The sequence below is a fragment of the Vulpes vulpes genome, chromosome 3 (assembly GCF_048418805.1).
Source record: "Vulpes vulpes isolate BD-2025 chromosome 3, VulVul3, whole genome shotgun sequence".
NCBI lineage: Eukaryota > Metazoa > Chordata > Mammalia > Carnivora > Canidae > Vulpes > Vulpes vulpes.
This window is the reverse complement of record NC_132782.1, coordinates 22889553-22912630: the sequence shown is the minus strand read 5'-3', so window position 1 is coordinate 22912630 and position 23078 is coordinate 22889553. Positions and strand designations below refer to the sequence as shown.

Here is a 23078-nt window from a genome sequence, read left to right as displayed (position 1 = left end):
CCCGCCGCGGGAGGGACGCAAGCCTGGAGGAGAGGGAGGCGGCGGCGGCGGTGGGGCGCTCCTGGGGGGGACCGGCCGGCCCGGGGAGCGAGCACGTCGCTCCGCAGCGCTCTTCCGCCAAGCCGCCGCTTCTCGCCATGTCCCAGAGCAGGCATCGCGCCGCGGCCCCGCCGCTGGAGCGCGAGGACAGCGGGACCTTCAGGTCAGCGCGCGGATCGCCGGGGCCGAGGCGGGCAGGGCCGGGAGCGGCGGGGCCGGGAGCGGCGGGGCCGGGGCGGGCCGGGGCGGGGGAGCGTGCGGCGGCATTCTGGGTAAAGCCCCCTCCGCGCCTCTCGCCGTCTCGGCGGCGCGCGGGCCCGGGGCTGCAAGCCTGGCCCCGCCCCTCCCGGGCCGCGGGCTGCGCGGGGAGGGGGGGGGGAGAGGGGGGCAGGGGCGCGCGGCCGCCCCCCCTCGGCGGGACCGGGTCCTGCGGGCTGGGTCCTGAGCGGCTGCGGCGCCGGGACCCCAGGGAGCCCCCCGGCAGCCCCCCCGGCGCGCGCCCACGTCCGCTCCCCGGAGCCCTCGCAGCGGGGCCGGGGCCCTGGGGCGCTTCGCCATCCCGGCGCCCCCCGCATCGGCGTCGGGGCAGTCCCCGCTCGCCTCTGTTTGCTCCTGCTTCCCTGCCCGCTTGGGCATGCAAAGCACACCCTTTTCTGGTTTTTGCAGTTTGGGGAAGATGATCACAGCTAAGCCAGGGAAAACACCAATTCAGGTACTACACGAATACGGCATGAAGACCAAGAACATCCCGGTTTATGAATGTGAAAGATCGGATGTGCAAATACACGTGCCCACTTTCACCTTCAGAGTAACCGTTGGGGACATAACCTGCACAGGTCTGTATGCACAGTTCGCCCCGTGGTCCTGTGGGTGGGCCGGCAAGACTTGGTATTGCTTTTCAGTTCGGAAAAGTGCCCCCCCCCCTTTTTTTTTCCAACCCAGGGACAGCCGTGAGGAGCAGGCTCTTGAAACTGAGACCTCCCATCTCAGGTCATGGGGACTTTCCAACTTCATCTGATTCTCTCCCTAATTTTCTCTTCTCCAGATACCAAGAGAAGCTCAGAAACATGCCCTAGGATCCTCCTAGGGTTCTTCCAAGAATGAAGGAGAAGCAGGGAAGGTTCTTGGAGGAACCATAGCGGGATCAGTAGGTGCTGACAAGTTTCATAGATTATAGAAGATGCTGGGAGACATAACCCCAAAATTTTCTGAGCCTCTATGCTTTTTGTATGGGCTCATCTGGCACTTGGGGCCCATTGTACCACAGTTGATTCTGTACCCAAACAAAATGAGAAAGATGGCTCAAATGTCATAATTCATAGCACCTTCTACTTCCTGACTGTACAGGTTTTAAGATGTCATCTCCCTTTTTTACACATGAGGAAACAGGGTCAGAGAGATTATCAGTTAACATACCCAAAGTCACATAGCAATGAAGTTTCAGAGTTCAGACTCCCCATAGTGTGGTCTGTGAGCTTGAACAAATGATAACTGAAGTTGGCCATTTGCAAATGTAGGCATTTTATGCCTTATGTATCTATTTAATTGCAAACACAGAAAATAATGAATAACTAAATTTAATTTGGAAGAATGCCAAGAAAACAATTCGACAAGAAGGCTAGAGTTGCACCATCTGGTAATCTAAAGGCAACATTTGTTTAGGTCCCTGAAAATCGGGAGTCCACTATGTTCTTTGAAATCTCTTTAAGGACATTTTGAGGCTTTTTCAATCTATATGAAGCAGGTGGATTGTAGGTGCTAGCTGGAAGTTTCCTCATAATGAACCATAGAATCATTGCATTACTCATTGAACAGGTCTATTTTTAAATATTCAGTGAAAATTTAAGAAAAGAAATAGTCTTTTTTCCTTCAAGGTGTTTTAGACCGGGAATTAACAGTCCGTGGCAGCCACCTATTCTGCTTGGATCCCCTTCTCCCCTCACGCTGTCCTGTCTTCCTAGCAAGTTTATGTACCTCCACAGCTTCAAATGCCATCTAAAGGCTGCTAATCCTGAAATCTGTCTTCAGCCCAAGCCCGGTTCTAGCACAATCTGTCAACCTGTGCTTGCCGGGCATCTTCACTTGGATGATCCAAAGCCACCTCGGTCTCTCATTGTCCCAGACTGACTCCATCTCTCTTCCCTCAAGTCTGTTGCCCCTGCATTTCCTAGCTCCCTAAAGGTACCACCATCACCTATTTGCCCACAGTAGAACACTGGCTGTCATTTTGGTGACCTTTTTCTCTCCCCCTCTACCCCTTGCCCACTCTCCCACCAAGTCTTACTTCTTAAGCAGCTTACCTTGTCTTCCCCTTGCTGTTGTCTGGGCCATCGGTGTCTCACACTGAAACCATAGCTGCCACTTGCTGCTGCTCTCTCAGCTTCTAGGCTTGGGCTGGCCATTCCCCTTTGGATGCTGGCAGTCAAGTCTGCTCATGTGTTTCTTGCTCTTTAAATCCATCCGGTGGTTTGCCCGTCACCCTCTGCATAAATACAGGCGTCTTAATATGACTTGATAGGCTTGCCTCTCAAAATGTGATCAGCAGCATTAATATCACCTGGGCCCTTGATGCAACTGCTCTAGAATATCCAGCCCCATGCCAGACCTGTGGGATCAGAGTATGCATTTTAACAAAATTCCCAGGCAATTCCTTTGCACATTAAAATTTGAGAAGCACAGGTTTAGAAGGCGGTTCTTTGACCTCTCTTCCTACCCTCCCAACCCTGTAGCCTTTTATCTCAAAGCTCGTATCCTTAAACTCCTACCTACCCAGCTGCTTAGGGCTCTGGAGAATACCATGCTCTGTGTTGCCTCTAAGCCCTTATAGGTGCTGATTTTCTCTGCCTGGAATATTCTTCCTAACCCACCTTACTAGCTTTTACTAATCTTTTATCTCTTCCCTTGTGAAACCTTTCCCAATCCTTACCAAGAGGAGGGGAGTGACCCCTTTTGTGTGCCTCCCCTACAGCCTCAGATGGATCTTTCCAGACAAAATCCCGCACTAGACTGTGTGCTCTTTAAGGGCAGGGATTCTGTTTCATACTCTCCTGTATCCCTAATACCTAGGTTAGTGGATAAAGGCAGATGATTTGTATGTCCTCCGACATTTGGGGGTGGGGGTCACAGTTGAAATTTATTCCATATCCTCTTTCTATCCTTCACATCAGAGAAATGGACATCAGCACTCTGGTTCCACTTTTGAAGTGTTCTCAACACCTAGCTTGAACTCAAAAGGAAAAAGATTGGAGTTAACCATTTAACAGGTGTGATGGCTTACTGAAATTAGGCTTCAGTCTCAGTGGTTAGTCGGGCCTATCCCCTACCACCCTGTTAGCTACTTAGGTAAGGGATACAGATTGTATGGAAGACACATAACGATCTCTCACGTTCCCCATATAAACCTTCTCCCACTGTAGCCAACATGTAGCCATGAGTGCTTAGCCAAACAGGGGTTTAGTGCAGCATAGGATGAACTATTAGAATAAAACTGTGCAGTTTGTTGTCAGTGTTGGTATAAGTGGCTCCCTTAAAGGAACTTCTTGCTACAGAGGAATTTCCTCTTCCTCTAGGAATAAGGAAGAGTAAAATACTAAGTTGCATTTTTTTTTCAGAAAGTGTGACATGGTCTACTTTATTACCATTTTATATAATAAACATATATAACGTAAGCAAGGATTTTTAATGTAGGTATGCATGGAGTTATACATAAAACTATGAATTTTATGTGGTGAATGCTTTGTTACAGAACGTAGTATATATTTGTATTACCTTTGTGTGTGTGTGTGTGTGTATATATATATATAAACTAGTCCTTTTGTTTTGTATTATGCAAACATCTATGCAAGCCTCACATTTTCACAGCATGTAAAGACATTTTTTTCTTAACCTTAATTCAGGTGAAGGTACAAGTAAGAAGCTGGCGAAACATAGAGCTGCAGAGGCTGCCATAAACATTTTGAAAGCCAATGCAAGTATTTGGTGAGCTAAATTTCTTTGTATTCTGCAGCTCAAAAATATCATGGCTGAGGTAAGATTAAAAGTTTGAATGTGCTCACAAAAGCAACAAAGTGAACAGTTGCTAGTATCTAGCTCCAAAATTCTTGTTTCCTTGTGAAAAAACTGTCCTCCATTAAAGACCGCTTTATCCTTAAGAAATTCAGTCCAGCAATTAACTGTTAAATGAAAGCTCTCACGAACTAGGCATTTCCCCCGCCTCAGTGGGATGCACCAATAGAAAATCCCAGTTTTTCCGGCAAATATTCTACTGTGTAAAGATTGTAATAACTTCTACACCACATAAAATAAGTTATGAAGTGGAAAAAGATAAATGGAAAATACCCTTTGGAAAATTCTAATTTGGAAGGAGACAGATTTCCTTTTGTTATAGAATGTACACCAACTACAAGAAGATGTTACGTGGAGTGTTAAAAATCCTGGTGGAATTTTTCCAAATTAAATTTGTTGTCACTTTAGGTGCTTTTGGAGAGTATTGGTCCTGGAGCAGCTCATGTATCCGGAGTGATGTCTTTTGCTTTCTAATGGACACACTCTGGAGCATGCTGAGCGTTTAAATTCTTCTCTTTCCATGCACTCAGTTATTCTGGAGTACAGTCTGGTTTATCTGCTCATAGCTGACAGCAGAGCCCCATGGGAACTTAGGACAGGTGTTTCTCCAGCTTCAAAACTTTTCATCTGGCGTATGCTTAGGTTCTCCAGCATTGCTTCTTCCCTCTCTAAGCCCTTCCAAACCGTTTGAGTAGTTTAGAACGAAGCGTTGACAAGCTTTGGATCTCACAAAGTGATGCTTGATTCTCTGAGGTCATACATTAATAGTTGATTTATGCTGGCTTTGTAGACGCGCCAAATGGCATGGCAGGTAGTGGCTCCTCCCCTCGCTGGTGATGACCATGCTATTTCTGTGCAGCCCAAAGTTCAACCCAAAGTGTTGAGTAGATTTGTAGAAATGAGTGTCTGGAGTGTCCTTTCTGCACATGGGCACTTCGCTTTGTCAGCAAAAAAGGCTAACAAACTTTACTATATATTTGTGCTTCTTGACAGATAAGATGGGAATTACTAAGCTGTAATCAGGCCTAAAGTGGCCTGATTTAATACAGAGACTTTCTCACTTCTCCATCACAATTATTTGGGTAGCTTCGGCGTGCAACATTGTAAGTGAATATTCATATCTCATCAGCCTATGTAAAGCTTGAAATTCTAGCAGGTGGAAAAGCAACCTGAAGAAGTGGCAATAACTGAACCTATTTTGTCATGGAAGAAATGACCCTTCTGTCGCCTAGGTTCAAGTAACCTTGAACGTAGCTTTACTCAGGGTTAGACACTCATCGCCCAACTAATTAGTAATTTCAAGCTAGTTCACAGAGCTTGTTCTCTTTCTCCCTGATCTTAATCCCCACATCCTGGAACCAGGTTCATGCAGGCCATCTATTTTATGCAGGATACATATAAATCTTAGGAGGATTTTTCCAGCATGGAACAGATGATAGGCCAAATAGATTTTTCTTCCATAATTGTCTGAGTGAAAAAACAACTTTGTGGCCTGTATCATTCACATTACCAGACTAAATTTCCTAGCTAATTGTTAGTCTTCCCTTTTTGTGTAGTTGTAACAGTAGTATGCTTTATTTAAATACATTTTTATTGAGCACCCATTATATGCACAGTACTATAAAGCTTATGAAGGTAAGTAATACATAGGCTTTGCCATCAAGGATTTTACAGTCTGAACACAGGACAGATGTGAGGGATGGACAAATCACATGTATTTGTAAGAGCATATAACTTAATGGTAAAATAATTTGCCTAGGAAAGGGTCAACCTAAATGTAAATAATGGTTCAGAGGAGGGGGAAATTATGTTGCAAGTAACAGGTTTCTTAGAGGAAGCGGCATTTGAGACACATCTTGGATAATGGATAGATCATATTTCCGTAGGAGAGGTGGGAGAGAAAGGCATTCCGTGGAGAAGAGCAAAGGCATAGAAGATTAGATAAGAAATGCATTCATTTATTTAATAGTTTGGAGAAAATTATTTTGTTTTATAACACTTTAAAAAAATGTTCAGCTTTGCAGTTCCTGACCCCTTAATGCCTGACCCTTCTAAGCAACCAAAGAACCAGCTTAATCCTATTGGTTCATTACAGGTAAGTCACATGGTTTTTCCTTCTGTAACATTTTGTCTATTGAAGAAAGATGTCATAAAGTAATAATATCACAAGGACTGAAACAAGGAATAGATAGTTTAAAGATAAGATGTATAATATTCTGCTTTCCCAGTATGATCATTGGATATTGCAGCACTAACTTGAAATTATTCTCCTGTTTATTTATGTTTTGGATTTTCTTCCATATACAGTATCTGCCTTTGGTTTGTGGAATTCTCATTTGAGATCAACAGGACCCCAGTGCACATGGGTAGAGTGTTTTATACTTTAAGAATATTTCTTGCCACTCTTGTGACAAACCTCTTTCCACTTCTGCTAAGACAGAAGATTTTATTAAAAACCCAAATTGGCCCCCCTCAGTGCCGGCACTTGACGGGATGAGCACTGGGTGTTATTCTGTAAGTTGGCAAATTGAACACCAATAAAAAATAAATTTATTATAAAAAAATAAAAATAAATAAAAACCCAAATTGGGTAACCTACCTCAAAAAAAGGGGAAGTCATCTATTTGCTTATTCTACCCCCCCCCCCCAAAAAAAAAATATCAGCTTTGAAGTTCTACATGCCGAATATCTTTCTTGCAGATTATCCATGTGCTCTGTTGGACAACTCTCCTCCCTGTTACCCAGCTAGGCCTTTGGTCCCTTTCTTGCTGTCTTTTCTATAGTTTTCTTCCCCTGATCTTTCCTGATTGTCCAAGTCTGTATATTTGCTGCCTTTGCTCATCTGCTCGTGTTCCAGTGCAGTAGTTAGCCAGCTGTGAGCCGGAAGTCTGTAGCTAGGAGGGAGAGGCATTAGGAACTGATGACAGTGAGACCTGTCGATGTTCCCCAAAAGGGCGATAGTAGCTTGTCTTTCTCTTTGAGCTCTTTGATATTTGCTCACTGTGGCTTAATGGAAGAACACCATTCCCATCCTAGCAGTAAACTGCTTCAGTTTTGGTATTGTGGGCTTGCAAGATACAAAATGCAGGAATATTTGTGGGAAATACATTTTCTTTTTTTTTTTCTTTTTCTTTTTTTTTTTTTCTTTTTTGATTGGGGACTTAAAGTTCCTTCTACCAGAACAGCCAGGGTTTTATCTTCATATCTCAAGTCCCCACATTTGAATTCCGTTTGAAAAAAAAAAAGGATTTAATTGTTTTTAAATGTTTGAAAATTAGTATTTAACCATCTCTCACACAAATTGTTTCTTATGACCAGCTTGTGGTAGGAGCTCAACTGTGGGCAACGTGAGGCTTGATACTGGTTCACAAGACCAGAGATCTGTTCTCCCATTTTTCTATTGCAGAATATCATTATTCTTTTCAAACATAGAAATAGAAATAGGATAGAAATCATGAAAGACTATCATTTATGTGATGAAGCTGTTGCATAGTAAAAATTACTACTGAAGCCTCGTCTCCATTTTCTAGGAGTTGGCTATTCATCATGGCTGGAGACTTCCTGAATATACCCTTTCCCAAGAGGGAGGACCTGCTCATAAGAGAGAATATACCACAATTTGCAGGCTAGAGTCATTTATGGAAACTGGTAGTTATTCTTTTTACTCATACAACTGAAGGCGTTTGAAATACTTTCAGATGATAAATGACCATAGAAATTTCTGTTGTGGTTTCCTTTCAAATATTTCTGTGGGGAAAAATTTGATGCACTCTTATTCTACTGTCTCTTTCTGCAGTAGAATTTAAGTATAAATATTTGGCTTAAAAAAATATTTGGCTTGGGATCCCTGGGTGGCGCAGCGGTTTGGCGCCTGCCTTTGGCCCAGGGCGCGATCCTGGAGACCCGGGATCGAATCCCACGTCGGGCTCCCGGTGCCTGGAGCCTGCTTCTCCCTCTGCCTATGTCTCTGCCTCTCTCTCTCTCTCTGTGACTATCATAAATAAATAAAAAATAAAAATAAAAAAAAATATTTGGCTTAAGAATACTTACACTTAATTTGATAGTTTTAAAACTCATGGAAAAGCTTGGTAACAGAACAAAGTAAATAATTGACTTTACATAGTCTGCATTGATGTGTTAGTGGCTTAAAAATTATTTTAGAAAAAAGCAATAGCAAATATCTTGGAAGTTTCAACAGCTGTTCTAGAAGATTGGAAGACTAGAAGATCACATTTGAAAACAAGATGATTAATAAGAGGGTAGATGGCAAAAAATAGTGTGAGATAAAAATAAAGTAGAAATTATCCTTTATAATGATAGCAACTTCCATGTTGTAAGGACTAGAAACTATGAGAAAAAAGTCACTTAATAGAGTACTAGTGAGGGTTCCTATTGTAGCTTCTCTAGCGTGTTTCTAGCATTCTTAAAATGACACCAAATGGAATTGGCTATCTGTTTCAGGTAATCAAGCAAGTAATCAGCAAGCCCCTTGAGAGGCAGTGCAGGTCAATATAGAAAGCACTGGACCATAGGGAACCCCAACTTCTATTTTTTTTTAAGATTTTATTTATTTATTTGAGAGAGAAGAGTATGAATGGCGGGGGCAGAAGGAGAGGGAGAAGCAGACCCCCCTCTGAGCAGGGAGCCTGATGCAGGCCTCCATCCCAGCACACTGGGATCTTGACCTGAACTGAAGGCAGATGCTTAACCGACTGAGACACCCAGGCACCCCACCTAGCTTCCATTCTTGATGCAGCCCTTGGTTTGCAAAGGTAGGCAAATTACTTAATCTCTCTAGGCCTCAGTTTTTAAATCTGTAAAACAAAAAGCATGGAAGTAGATAATACTTTGTCTTTTAATTACAGATCTCCTATGCCTTCTTACTCATGTTAAAGAAGAATTCCACATAGTTGTCAGTTTATAGAAGATTTTAAGCAAGAAGTAGACATCAAGAAGGAAAGAGCTGTGATTCAAATGTACCTTAATAGATTTGAATACTTAGAATTAAACCAAATATGATTCATTATAGCTAGGCATAAGGAAATATGCCTGTTAAAAAACAGAAAGTATAACTATTAAAGATAAACTGTCAAAAAAAAGTGCCTTCATAAACGTAAGAATTAATAGTTGTATTGGGGCACCTGAGTGGCACAATTGGTTAAGCACCTGACTCTTGGTGTCAGCTCAGTTCGTGGTTTCAGGGTTGTGAGCCCTGCATTTGGGCTCTGCACTCAGCCTAGAGTCTCCTTGGGACTCTCTCTCTCTCTGCCCTTCTCCCCCCACACTGGTGTATGTATTCTGTCTAAAATACATAAATATTTTAAAAAATCATTGTTTGAAGCACAATAAGCAAAGATGAGCATATAAAGATCATGAAGTTATTCTCTGAGCAGAAATAATACCTTATATATCTGATTACTCTCTGTGGACACTAATACTTTTTTAAACCTGCCATTTCTTTTTCCTTTTTTTTTTAATTTAGGAAAGGGGGCATCAAAAAAACAGGCCAAGAGGAACGCTGCTGAGAAATTTCTTGCCAAATTCAGTAATATTTCTCCAGAGAACCACATTTCTTTAGTGAGTAATGATCAAAACACCTATGATGTCAATATGATTAAGCATCTCATGCTGTAGGAAACGTCACTGGATTCCTTGTTGTATAGACACTGTAGAGTTGCAATTTTTAAAAAGTCCCTTCACTGTCCAGATGTACACGACCTAATTTTAGCTGTCACAAGGGTGACCAGGTAAGAGGGCTTGGGAGACACAGTCAAATTCAGAATCACATTATGTGATCTAAAGATGACAGGCCAGTAGTGCCATTTTTGCCTTCAAATTGACAATGCCTTCATTAATTTATCCACTCATTAAACATTTAGTGAATTCATACTGTCTGCCAAACTTTGTGCCAGGTTCTGTGCACACTGAATAAGGCAGTGTCTGCCATGAGAACCCAATAGGCTGGTCCTAACAGAGAGGGCTTGGGAACATAGAAGAAGGTCCAACCAAGACTGGCAGTTTAAGGAAGACTTCTTGGAGGGGGTAATATCTAAGCCAAGACCTGCAGGATGAGAGCAGAGGACAAGAATTTCAAAGAAAAAAGAGCACCTACAAAGATCAGGAGTAAAATAGTATATGCCATCTGGGAACCCGAAATAGTTTGGTGTGGCTAGAGCATAGGGTTGGAGAAGGGTTTCTCAAACAATGAGGCCAGAAAGACAAAGGGATTCAATCTGGAAAGGACTTCTGTAGTCAAGAGATTGAACTTTATCCTAAGGGTAGAGCAGAGTCATTTGGTTGTTAATACAAACAAAGAAGGATTTTAGTCAACGAAGGACAGGATTAGAAGGGGAATCATTGGCTGCACTGTAGTGAGTAAATGAGTCTTAGAGTCAGACACCTGTAGAATGTTGTTACAGAAAATGGATGAGAAATGATGGTGGCCTGTACTGAGCTAATATGGGAAACACAGGGATTGAGGGAAAAAAGATAAGGAGTTAAATGTAGGATATATTGGATCTGATATAGAATATTTTAACTAAAGGTACTGAGTAGGCAGGTAGGCAAACAGAGCTTATGAGACTGAGCTACACCTGACATTATTATTTGAGATTATGATATTCATAGTTAGGTATGTCTCATTGTATGTTATCTGAGCATTTACTAGGTGGTGAATGAAAAATGACTATAGCAGTGACCTAGTTTATGATAATAAGGGCTCATTCTGTAGGAAAAAAAAAAAAAATCAGGGATCCCTGGGTGGCGCAGCGGTTTGGCGCCTGCCTTTGGCCCAGGGCGCGATCCTGGAGACCCGGGATCGAATCCCACGTCGGGCTCCCGGTGCATGGAGCCTGCTTCTCCCTCTGCCTGTGTCTCTGCCTCTCTCTCTATCTCTCTGTGACTATCATAAATAAATAAAAATTAAAAAAAAAAAAATTTAAAAAAAAAAAAAAAAAAAAAAAAAAGGAAAAAAAAAATCAAAGACTGTACACAAAGTAATACAATTTTGGTTTTACCCTAATAGAAAAAGATAAAACAGTGCATTTACTTCTTACAAAATTGGATCAGAGATGACACCAAAATCACAAAGCACAGATAGATTTATAAGTGGTTTTATAGGTGAATTCCTTTAAATCTTCAAGGGAGAGATAATTTCCAATGCTATTTAAACGCTTCCAGGCAGTATCAAACCTAGGGGAAGCTTCTAAATTTATTTTTCAAAACCAATATAACACTAACCCTAAAACCAAACAATAGCAAATCCCAATGGAAAAAATTATGGATTAATCTCCCTTATAGTGAGATTATTAACACCTTAATAAAATATCCGGTAGAACAGTAAAAGAATAGTATGGCACAGACAAATTGGGCTTATTTGAATAACAAATTGGGAATACAAGGATAGGTTCTGTAAATCTGTAACCATAATTAATCACATTAATGGGTGAAAGGAGAAAATAGCCAATGGATACCAAAAAGATATTTGGCAGTCATTGGTAAACACTTTTAAAATAACTATTGTTTTGAGAAACAGAACAGGTGAACATAGGGGAAGGGAAGGAAAAGTAAAATCAGATGAAAATAGGGAAGCAAGCCGTAAGAGATGCTTAATTCTAGGAAGCTGTGGGTTGCTGGAGGGGAGATAGGTGAAGGGATGGGGTAACTGGGTGACGGGCATTAAGGAGATAAGTGCTGGGTGTTATATGCAATTGATGAATCCTTAAATTCTGTCCCTGAAACTGATTATACAGTATATGTTAACTAAATTGAGTTTCAGTAAAGAATTAAAAAAATAAAATATCCTTATTGTGACTCAAGACATACACTGCAAAAAAGATCAGAATCATATTTACATGTTTACATACTACATCCCTTCCCATTAATTTCAGGGAAAAGACAAGGATATCCACTGATGCCATTTTTAAAATCTTGTTTTAGAAGTACCAATTAATATAATTAGGAAAAAAACAATAACAGGTTGAAAATTTAAACAGAAGAGATATAAATGATCATTAACTACAAATAACTAAGATTGTATCCCTGTAAAGCCCTGTAAAAGAAAAACTATTAGAAGAGAATTCATCAAGGTAACTGATCATAAAATTAATATATAAAGTCAATAGCTTTTCATATTTAGAATTATGAAGGTAACCACTAGAAAAATTAAAGAAGAAAGTTAAAAATTGCTTTCTGGAAAGAGGACTGAAGGTAGGAATGGAATGAGGCTCAGGATTGTTGTTTTATATTCTGTCCTCTGACTTTTTGTGGTATGTGTTGTATTAACAAAATTTATGAAGCTTGGTAACATTGATCATTTCATAGCAAAATAGAAATCTGCTCTAAAAAGGTATACTAGAAAAAAATCAATTTTTCTGTTTATAAATATTAAGAGGTGGAATGAAAAAGACTTCGTTTTCAATAATAGAAAAGAGATAATATGTTGGGGAATAAACTTAAAATGTGCAAGACCCATGTGAAAAAAACTTTAAAACTCTACTGAGGGATTTAACAGAAATTGAATAAATGTAAAGCTATCTATTTTCAATAGGAAGACTCAATATTCTGAAATATAAAAAGGTAATGTAGTTTCACTCAAAATCTACCAGAATTCATTTTGGATCCTCAGTACAGCTTTACTAGGTTTATCCAGAAAAATAAATTCTCAAGAAGAGCCAAGAAAACTGAAAAGAGGGCAGGAGGCAGGATTATAACTACCAGAGAATGAAACATACTATAAATCGACAGTATTAACACATGTACTGGTACAGGGATAGACAGAGGATTGGTATAGACAATAATCCACATAGGAGCATAGTATATAACAATAGTGAGACTTCAAAGGGCAAAAGGATAGATTATTCAGTAAATGATATAGAAACAACTTACAGCCACATTTCCGGGGGAGTGAAATGTGTGTGTGTGACGTATTTAGATTACTCCCTTATTCCTTATATCAAAATAAATTTCAGGGACGCCTGAGTAGCTCAGTGGTTGAGCATCTGCCTTCGGTTCAGGGCATGATCTGGAGTTCCAGGATCGAGTCCCACATCCGGCTCTCTGTGAGGAGCCTGCTTCTCCCTTTGCCTATGTCTCTGCATTTTCTCTGTGTCTCTGATGAATAAATTAATAAAATCTTTAAAAAAAATTTAAAAACCAAAATAAGTTTCAGATAGGGTCACAAATTTGAACATAAGAATTGAAACCAAGTATGAGAAACCATGGAAGAGCTTTCCTTTTTAAACAGGGAAAATCTTTTTGGCATAGTTTACAACCTAGAAGATGTAAACTAATAAAAGACAGTTAAATTTGACTATATAAAACCAATTACACAGTAAAAAAAAAAAAAAATCTATAAATAAGACCAAGAGTAAAAACAAAGAAGGTCTGCAAATGGACTATTTTTTAACAGTCTGTAAATGGACTGTTCACAGTACCGCATAAAACGTTCTTACACACCAATAAAACAGATAGAAGTGGTACAGAGGGTTAAAAAAAATGATCAGCTTCATTCATGGAAATGAGACTAGTTTCACCTTTTAGACTGATGAAAGCAGGTACTGATAGTACCTGCTGTTGGTGAGAGTATCAGAAAACAAGCACCCTCCAAGACTGTTGATGGTAGTTTAAATTGGTTTAAAAATCAGTCTGAAAGTATTTATCAAAATTAAAAGTATACATGTTATTTGGCTCAGTTCATCCAGAAATTATTCTACAAATAAAGTCATCTGAGTGCAAGAGTTTTATTGTAACATTATTAGTAAAAGCAAGAAATCAGAAATAACCCAAAAGCCATAATTGAAAACTGGTAAGATAAATATAGTGCCTATATGTGCATTGATACGAGAAAAATAAGCAAGATCTAGAAGAGTAAGCTATCATTTTTGTTTAAGAAGATGATGGTGGCGCCTGGCTGACTCCATCAGTAGAGAGTGTGACTTGATCTCAGAGTTCTGAGTTCAAGCCCCATGTTTCTGTGTGGAGGTAAAAGAAAGAGGGCGGATAGGAAGAAAGAAGGAAGGAAGGAAAAGTAAAAAAATAAAAAGATTATGTGTGTGTGCTTGAATTTAGACTTATAGAAGGATATTGAAGAAATGTTTTAATGGTATTTTTTGGGGGTAAAACAAGTCTTCTGGGAAGGAGTGGTAAGGAAAAGAGACTATTCATTATATATTTGTTCTTATTGCAGTTACTCTATCAATGCATTACAGTTTTTAAAAACCAAAAATTTTTAAAGTTCCAACCAAGGAATACAAAATTCTATTTAGCAAATTTTGCAGGTTATTAATTCTATATACCGGCCATCCTTGTGATCTTTTTTGAAAATCCCTTAACCGCTGCCAGGCTCATTAATAAATAAAACTACGAATGGGTTGCTCTACTTCAGAGGATAGGAGTGGGGTTTGTTTGTTTTTGTGGGGTTTTGGCATAACATATGAAGGCGATTTGAGAAAAATAACGTGGAAATGTAAAGTATTCTAAGAACAGAGGTGGGAAGGGAAGGATATAGGCGAGAATAAAGAAAAGAGGAAAAGGAGAAAGAAAATGAAAACGATAAGCTCAGTTGGGTTGTGGGCAAAGTCTGATGAGAACTTTATGACCTCTCACCATTCATTTGAATGACTTGTTCTTCTCAAACCTAACTTGTACGTTGTACCTTTTCTGCAGTTTGTTTCTGCTTCACAGCTGTCAGAGTGATTGGTTGATATTTAATATAAGAAATCATAAAGATAAAATCGTTTTGTATTTTAACTTGTAAATTGCTCCATTAGGCAGATTCAGTTATTTGCAGCTTGGTTTCTACTGCTCTTAAATATCTTCTACATCTTATGTGGCCATCAGAAAATTTGGCTGAGAGACCTTTGTCCCATTCAAAAGTATTTTTAAATAGTTCCGGTATATTATCACATGTGCTTCTTTATTCTCTGACGTCGTGGTGTTTGTTAAATGTGTGCTTATTAGTGTTATCTCATTTAAAAATGGGAAAGTTAACCAAATGGTATCCGTTTAAACATGCTCTTTAGGGGCACCTGGGTGGCTCAGTTGGTTAAGCGTGTGCCTTCAGCTCAGGTCATGATCCCAAGGTCCTGGGATGGAGCCCTGCATTGGGCTCCCTTTTCAGTGGGGAGCCTTCTCCCTTTCCCTGCTTCTGCTCTCTTGCTCTCTGTCAAATAAATAAAATCTTTTTAAAAAATAAACATGCTTTATGGAGTATTAAATGTGAGTGCCTAATAAATACTTTAAATTATAGCATTAGGGGATCCCTGGGTGGCGCAGCAGTTTGGCGCCTGCCTTTGGCCCAGGGCGCGATCCTGGAGACCCGGGATCGAATCCCACATCGGGCTCCTGGTGCATGGAGCCTGCTTCTCCCTCTGCCTGTGTCTCTGCCTCTCTCTCTCTCTCTCTTTGACTATCATAGATAAATAAAAATTAAAAAAAAATAAAAATAAATAAATTATAGCATTAGAACTCAGTCTGAGTTAAGAGTCTTAATCTTTATCTCTGTTTTTCAGACAAATGTAGTAGGACATTCTTTAGGATGTACTTGGCATTCCTTGCGGAATTCTCCTGGTGAAAAGATCAACTTACTGAAAAGGAGCCTCCTCAGTATTCCAAATACAGATTACATCCAGCTGCTTAGTGAAATCGCCAAGGAACAAGGTTTTAATATAACATATTTGGATATAGGTATGATTTTTTTCCCTCTGACTTACCTCAAAACTACTTTCTTTTTAAAATGTATTTCAGAAACAAAGCCTGTATTACAGTTGATTTAGTTGACCAGGGATACTGAAATGGCATGCATATATATATGTCATATATGTATATGTATGATGTATATATAATACACCTCACACATATATGTATATATAATGTCTATATAGAATATTTATATATTTATATAAAATTAGCAAAGTGGTAATATTTAGCACTGATATATCCCATTCTTATAGATAATAATAGCTAACATCTATGCAGTTATAATAATAAAAGCAGTAGCTAATATCTATAGTTTTTACTATAGGCCCTGTTTTAAGGATACTACATATTTCAACTAACTGAATTCTCAAACTAAGCCTGTGAAGTAGGTCTATTATCCTTACATGTAAGGAAAGAAAGTAAAACACAGAGAGGTTTAGAAACAGAGTCAGGTAGAGTCAGGTCGGGGGAAGAGCCCCTGCAGATACAGTGTCTGTTAGACTAGCCCTGATGGAGAGCTTGACAAATAAAAAGGCACCCACATTTCTAGAACAAGCACTAAGTTTGTGAGAGTCAGACCCCTTCTCTCCACTTTGTCACCGTTCACCAATTCAAGGACGTCAGGGGGGACAAGTACTTATAGCTTTATTCCGTCCCAGCTATCCTCTTCTATATTTCCTCTAACCCTTAATCATGTAGATAGACCAATGTGGCTAGATTAGAAAGCAAGTCACTTTGGATTTTAATTTGCTTTATAAAGCTGGTGTGTGTGTGTGCACATGCACGTGCATGGTTTGTGCCTTGATTTAACATCAATGTAATTTGTGAAGAATTGGATATCCCTTGTTCCATCCTCAGTGGGCTGTGGGGACCCAGCTTGAAGGAGCTGCCAGCACTGGCGTTTAGGTGCTTAGAGAACTTCTGATTTTCTCTGCTGCTTTAGGATTGAATGATGGATCAGGTGCAATGTCTTAACCTACTGAGAATGATGCAGAACCTGGGAATTTAGCACAGACACATGGTCACAGGAGGTGGCTGATGGGAGACCATTCATTCAATAAATATTAAGTATCTACACTTTGTTGGGTGTTTAAAATGCATAGATGAATAAGCCATGTCATGAATAGGGCTGTGGATGGTTGAATCTAGGAAAAGAAGGGAACTTGAGATGGCTTTTGAGATTATGGAATTAATGACACCTTTGAAATGCATCTCACCAATTTTAAGAACTAAGTTCTTGTAAATATAGAACAGCAGTCTAAAAACCACAATCAGCCAGTTTGGCTAAATTCTATGCAATTACCTTCAAAAGAACCCAGACATTCTCCAGAAAAGAAATACAAATAGCCAACAAGCACAAATAGACGCTCAGTATTATTAGTCATCAGGGAAATGCAGATCAAAACCACAGTGAGGTACCAGCTCATACCCACTGGGATGACTATGATGAAGAAAATAGAAGATAACAAGTCTTGGCAAAGACGTAGAGAAATTGTAGCCTCTCTACACTGCTGGTGGGAATGCAAAATGGCCCAGCTGCTGTGGAAAACAGGAGTTATACAGCTCTTCAGATGAGTTACCACATGACCTAGCGACTGTACTGCTAGGTATGTACCCAAAAGAACTGTGAACTGCTATTCAAACAAGTACCTGTACGTACATAGTCACAGTAGTACTATTCACAATAGGCAAGACGTGGAAACAGGCCAAATGTGCATCAGCAGATGGATGAATAAGTCAGTTGTGGTATATGTGTGCAATTTAAATATTTAGCCGTGAAAAGAAGTGAAGTTCTGATAATGCTACAACATGGATTTACCTCAAAAACATACTAGGTGAAAAGACACAAAAAGGTCATATCATATGATACCATTTATTTTTTTAATATTTTATTTAAATTCAGTTTGCCAACATAGAGTATAACACCCAGTGCTCATCCCATCAAGTGCCTTCCTCAGTGCTCTATGATACCGTTTAAATAAAATAACCAAAATAGTTTAATCCGTAGATTGATGGTTGCCAGAGGCTTTGGAGAAGAGGAGATAGGGATCAACTTCTTGACTTGTACAGTGTTTCTTCTTGGGAAAATGAAAGGATGAGAATGTTTTGTAACTAGGTAGAGGTGGTGGTTTCACAACATTGTGACTGTACTAAATGCTACATGGTATAACATGGTTAATATTATGTCATGTGAACTTTGACTCAATTTAAAAGAGAAAAAAAAAAGAGCCTCAAGGCTAGAACTAGAAAGCCTCTTCACACATTAAAACACTTGCACTGTATCTGGATGTTTCCTATTATATTGACTAGCTGAAATAACATTGAATCATGACCACTTTTAACAAATTGTAACTCACCTGTTTCTACCTCTTTCCCCTGTGTCCTCTAACCATCTTAAGTGACAGTGGTTCATCAGTTAATGAGAAGAACATTTGCTTCCTGGGTTTAGGTATTGCTTTTGAAACACCCTAACCCGTACACCGTATGGAACTAGACTATCTGCATAGATGTAGAATGAAAGAACATGAAGGCAGAGAGGTCTTGCCCCTGAGCCATGTTATTTCCTGGTTCAGAGGTCTCCTGAAAAAAAAAAAAAAAAAAAAAAACCCTGGGCTTTGTTGTGAAAAACACAATCTCTCTGGTTCTCTAGCAAATGGTCTTTTCCTCTCCAGCAAAGTTGGTTGTGGTTCAGTTTGCAAACACCGCTCAACTGGCCACATGAGAATCACCATGGGAGCTTTAAGAAGAAAATGCAAGAATCTGGCTACTCCCAGATTGTGGGAGTTGTGTTTCTAATTGAGCAAGCTGGAGTGAGGCCGAGGCACCTGCATTTCTCTTAAATTCCCTCAGATGATTAGAGAGCAGGGCTGGGTTTGAGAACTACTGTAGTTGAGCAGTTGTGTTTGGGTTTTTGTTTGTAGAATGATAAAGGTGATGAGGAAGTGGAGTCCTAGACCTGAGATTTTTAGAGGAAGACTGCAGTAAAGACTTGTTTTTGTGAAGGATCCACTTTCTACACACTTGGCATTAACTCTCATGTTTGAATATATCATTACAGAAGAGCTGAGCGCCAATGGACAGTATCAGTGTCTCGCTGAACTCTCCACCAGCCCCATCACCGTCTGCCATGGCTCCGGGATCTCCTGTGGCAATGCACAGAGTGATGCCGCTCACAACGCCCTGCAGTATTTGAAGATAATAGCAGAAAGAAAGTGAGCCTGAAGCAACTCCGAAAGCCCTCGGTGGCACATAAGAAGTTCCCCTTTCACCTCTTCCCAAGTAAAATGTTTACTGTTCGAGTTTGTGTGTTGTTTCTAAATCTCTTCCTAGATTCCATCAACACTCCAGATTTAAGGATCTCCTAGTAGTTACTAAGCTCTTTTTAATGGCTTCAACTTTGTACTGGTATATTGTATTTATAAACTTTGTACCATAGGCAGAGTGTAGCCCCCATGTTACAATGCCGTGTACACAGAGGGAAGAAATTGCATGTATGTTGAGGAGGAGGAGGAAGATGGCGAAGAAACAGAACTACTGCTAGCAACAGTTGTTCTTACTGGTGCTTAACCTCTTCTTTGCGCAAATCTTTGTAAAGGGAATTCGAAGGGAGCCCTTTAGAATTAGAGTTTTGAGGAACGCACGAACAGGCGTTCATTGAATGTGATTGTTGAATTTCAGGGAACATGATTGGTCTGCTGTGCTTTTGAATCCATGTAATAAAGAGCTGCTGTTGTAACGGGTTCTGCTCGTTTAATTGAAGTGTTACTGACCTGACTCGCCCCTTCTTTTTAGCCATTCTGGGAGTGACATGATGTGATACGGGTGCTCTGTGACTTCGCTATCTCTAGTGTACTTCTGAAAGTCAGAGTTGGAAAAAAAAAAAAAAACCCACGGCCTACGCAAAAATCTGCCAATACATGGGATGAATCACTTCCATATTTTCTCTAAGCAAATGCAATGTTGTCTTTTTCTTTTTCTTTCATCGCTACTAAATGAGTTAGCAGTTGAAAAAGCATTAGAAAAATTACAAAAACAGGGTAGCCTGGGTGGCTCAGTGGCTTAGCGCCACCTTCAGTCCAGGGTGTGATCCTGGAGACCCAGAATCGAGTCCCGCATCAGGCTTCCTGCATGGAGCCTGTTTCTCTGCCTGTGTTTCTGTCTCTCTCTCTCTCTCTCTCATGAATAAATAAAATATTTTTTAAAAATTACAAAAACAAAACTTCCCAGGGCATTCAGTTCAGCTACAGGAATGTTTCAAGCAAAGCAATGAGTGAGTGAAAGGAGAGCAGCCTCATGAGCAAATTTTAGGTTTGCCTTTTATGTTGCCATATTTCATCTTGTAACGCTTCAAGACCTCTATCTGCCAGTGTCCGGGGACAGTACTACTTTGTAGATTAGATGGAAGTCTCAGGCCTGTTTTCAGAACTCGGGGAAAGCTTCAGAGAGTGAGAGAGCTCTGAATAGTAAAGGTAGGTCTTGACAATCTCAAGTGTTAATCCAGCAGGAAGTATGTGACAGGTATTTTTCTGTCTGGAAAAAAGAATCCTACCTGAGTGGAATCCTCTGAGAAGCATAACATGATAAACCCAATGCACTGTAACTTAACCTCTAAAGAGTGCTTAGTTTCACATTATCAGCTACCTACGTCAATTAAGTCATGAAATTTTAGGTACTATTTTTGATGTGGTTAAGGACTACACAGACTGGAAACAAAGGCATGAACAGGAGCTTGTGGGTCACTGAGATTGGACTAGAGTTTTATGACCGCTCTGGAATGTAGAAAGGGCACAGTGAGCTAGAGATGAACGTCTTCTGCAGCCCAATGCTGACTTTGGAGAGAGTACATTGAGGAAAGAGTTCATAAAGCATTAGAATAAGGAGAGAGCCAAGTGGGGGAAAGGAGACTATAATTCAGTTCTAAACAGTACTGATGCAATGGGATCTGAGTATAAGGTGCCCAGAAGTCCTACTTTCCAGCTGCCTAGGTTTTCCCTGCTTTTGGTTCGGGAGGAAACATACATTTTTAAAGATACTGTTCAAATATCACCTCTGTTGGAACTTTCTAGGGCGTTGGCTGCACCATCAGGTGATCCTTGATAGCACTTTGGTTACCCCGTTGGTAAGGCTCTTAGCCCATTGAGTCAGTCTTAACCTACTCACCCCATTAGGTCAATTTTCGAAATAGGCTTTGAACGGGCAACCCTGCCACAACCATCCTTGTGGCATCAGTTCTAACCTGTGATAGGCACCGAGCGATGAAAACATGATAACGATTGCAATAGCCCAATATGATGATAATACGAATTCAATAAATTATGAGCAGTAATGTGCCTGGCACTACAACAGGCCTCTGAGATTCAGTGTTGACCCACGTTATGTAAGAAGGACCCACTGCCCTGCTCTCCGGGAGTGCTGTGAGCTGCCACACAGGTTCCCCTCTAGTACTGGGCTTGTTTCCGGGCTCTGGGAGGGCTGCTGGCAAACCTTCCCGGTGTCACACTCCCTTCCCAGCAGCCTGCATTCAAGAAATGGTCCCCTCGCCCCTTTGGGGATGATCTAAAAGGTTGTCCAGCTTCAGAGACCCATCCCACAGGGTCAGCTGAGGCCTTCCTGAAATTACATCCTAACCCATGTTCTTCCCCTGCCCAGTGGAGTTCCTTTCCTTTCACATGTGACAATCCCAAGAGCACTCCCCCAATAAACTCTCCATCCCAGAGTCTGCTTTCCAGGGAACCCAACCTGTGACGCTTGTACCAGAAGTGCTACAGGAAAGCAGATATTAGAGCCGGATTTTGGAGCTGGTTCTTCTGCCACTTGGCTTACAGGGTGAGACAACCACCCCACTCCCCCGGACACAGATATCCCCTTGCACACATGACAGTGCAGTTAACAACAGCATCACCAGTAGTGAACTGGGACGAGATGCCAGCGGACCAGAAAGCACTGGTGGGCACAATGTATCAGTTGGGAAATACGAAGTGAAACAGTAACTGAGGACAGTAGCATTGATTGTTCCTGCTAAGCTCCACTGACGTCTTGGAAAAAGATAACAGAAGAAAGTGATTAATTGGCATTTAAAAACTAAGTGTAAGGCCTACGAGGTAGCGTGTCATGAGGCTCTCCTCCGAAGCTAGGGAGCAGAGAAAGCTGGGGACCAAGCTCAGGACTGCTATTCACAGCAGAACTCCAAAGAAGTTAAAATTCGACGTGAGCAGCTCTACGGTGCCCAAAGGAAAGAGTTCCCATGGGATGGGACTGTCTGGGTCAATGCACTTGAAAACCTTGAATCCTCAGTTCTCCTCGTTCTCCTGAACCTTCTAAGGCTACAAAAGTGCCTTCTTCCCTAATAAGGGCTAATATGTCGCGTCTTTGAGAGTAAACAGCTCTTTCCCCCGGGACAACGTTTGCACGCCTGAGGATCTGCCTCCACCTTCTCTCTTGACAACTAAGCCAATGAAAAGGATTCAGTCAACCCAACCAGAGACATGTAGACCTGGTAAGAGAGGGAAAAAGTAATATACTCCCCCAAAGAGCTGTAGGACGTCGCTGACACGTACCAGCGGGGGTCAGGGGAGGGGGTGAGGGTAGGGACGACGGGGTGGCAGACCCGAGTGGTGGCAATATCTAAACATCAGGTAAGATTGCTAAAGTTGGTGGTAAAGTCAAAACATCAGGTTGGAGAAGGGAGACCTTTAACCATTTGGATTTAATCTTCTGGCAAGAACCAGGGTGGTGGTGCAAGCCTGCACTTAGGTTGGCTTCTAGAAGAAACAGCCCACACGAGGCGAGGCAGAAATGCCAGAACCGCAGGGCAGGAGCGCACACGCGGGAGTGAGTACACTGTAAGGCCGGGAACCCCCCATGGCTGCATCCCACTGGGGAGCCCGGAGATACTCCACCCCCCCAAGCAAGAGGGGCCCCAGGAAGTGTTAGGCCAGGAATGAGGAGGAGAGACTCATCAGAGACTTGGGCCCCCTAAGAGCAACAGACATGATGGAAGCCCACGTAGTGGAGGGTGCACAGCAGTAGCCAGCAGGAGGAGACGGAGACGGAGACAGAACGTGGTGACAGAACGTGGTGACACGCGCTCAGTGAGCAAGGGACTGCTCAGTCGGTACAATCAAGGCAAATCAGGATGGACGGGCAGGAGGCCGAAGGCACTCACCTCAAGAAAAGAAAAAATTCTTTTTTTTTTTTTTGCTTTACATAATATTTAGTCAGAAATGAGAAAATTATTCCCCTTTTGACTCCCTTTCAATTCTGACTGCATTGAAGAG

The 23078-nt window shown here is 41.2% G+C and overlaps 1 protein-coding gene across 2 annotated transcripts; it reads left to right on the top strand.

Annotated features, from left to right (window-relative positions):
- Positions 1-8: 8 nt before the first annotated feature.
- PRKRA (protein activator of interferon induced protein kinase EIF2AK2) lies at positions 9-19541 on the top strand. 2 transcript variants are annotated; one of them, XM_072752060.1, is made up of 8 exons: positions 9-202; positions 706-875; positions 3936-4017; positions 6121-6199; positions 7635-7752; positions 9587-9681; positions 15615-15789; positions 18860-19541. In XM_072752060.1, exons 1-8 carry the CDS (start codon positions 138-140, stop codon positions 19015-19017), a joined length of 942 nt encoding a protein of 313 aa, XP_072608161.1. In that variant the 5' UTR covers positions 9-137; the 3' UTR covers positions 19018-19541. The 2 variants fall into 2 exon arrangements, with proteins under 2 accessions (XP_072608161.1, XP_072608162.1); XM_072752061.1 differs by having other exon boundaries at positions 25-202; positions 3936-5207.
- Positions 19542-23078: the final 3537 nt, after the last annotated feature.

Coding starts and splice junctions, on each gene's coding strand:
- PRKRA (XM_072752060.1), top strand. CDS start 138: ATGTCCCAGAGCAGGCATCGCGCCGCGGCCCCGCCGCTGGAGCGCGAG. Junction 6,200..7,634: donor ATCCTATTGGTTCATTACAG/GTAAGTCACATG, acceptor TCCATTTTCTAG/GAGTTGGCTATTCATCATGG. Junction 15,790..18,859: donor TATAACATATTTGGATATAG/GTATGATTTTTT, acceptor ATATCATTACAG/AAGAGCTGAGCGCCAATGGA.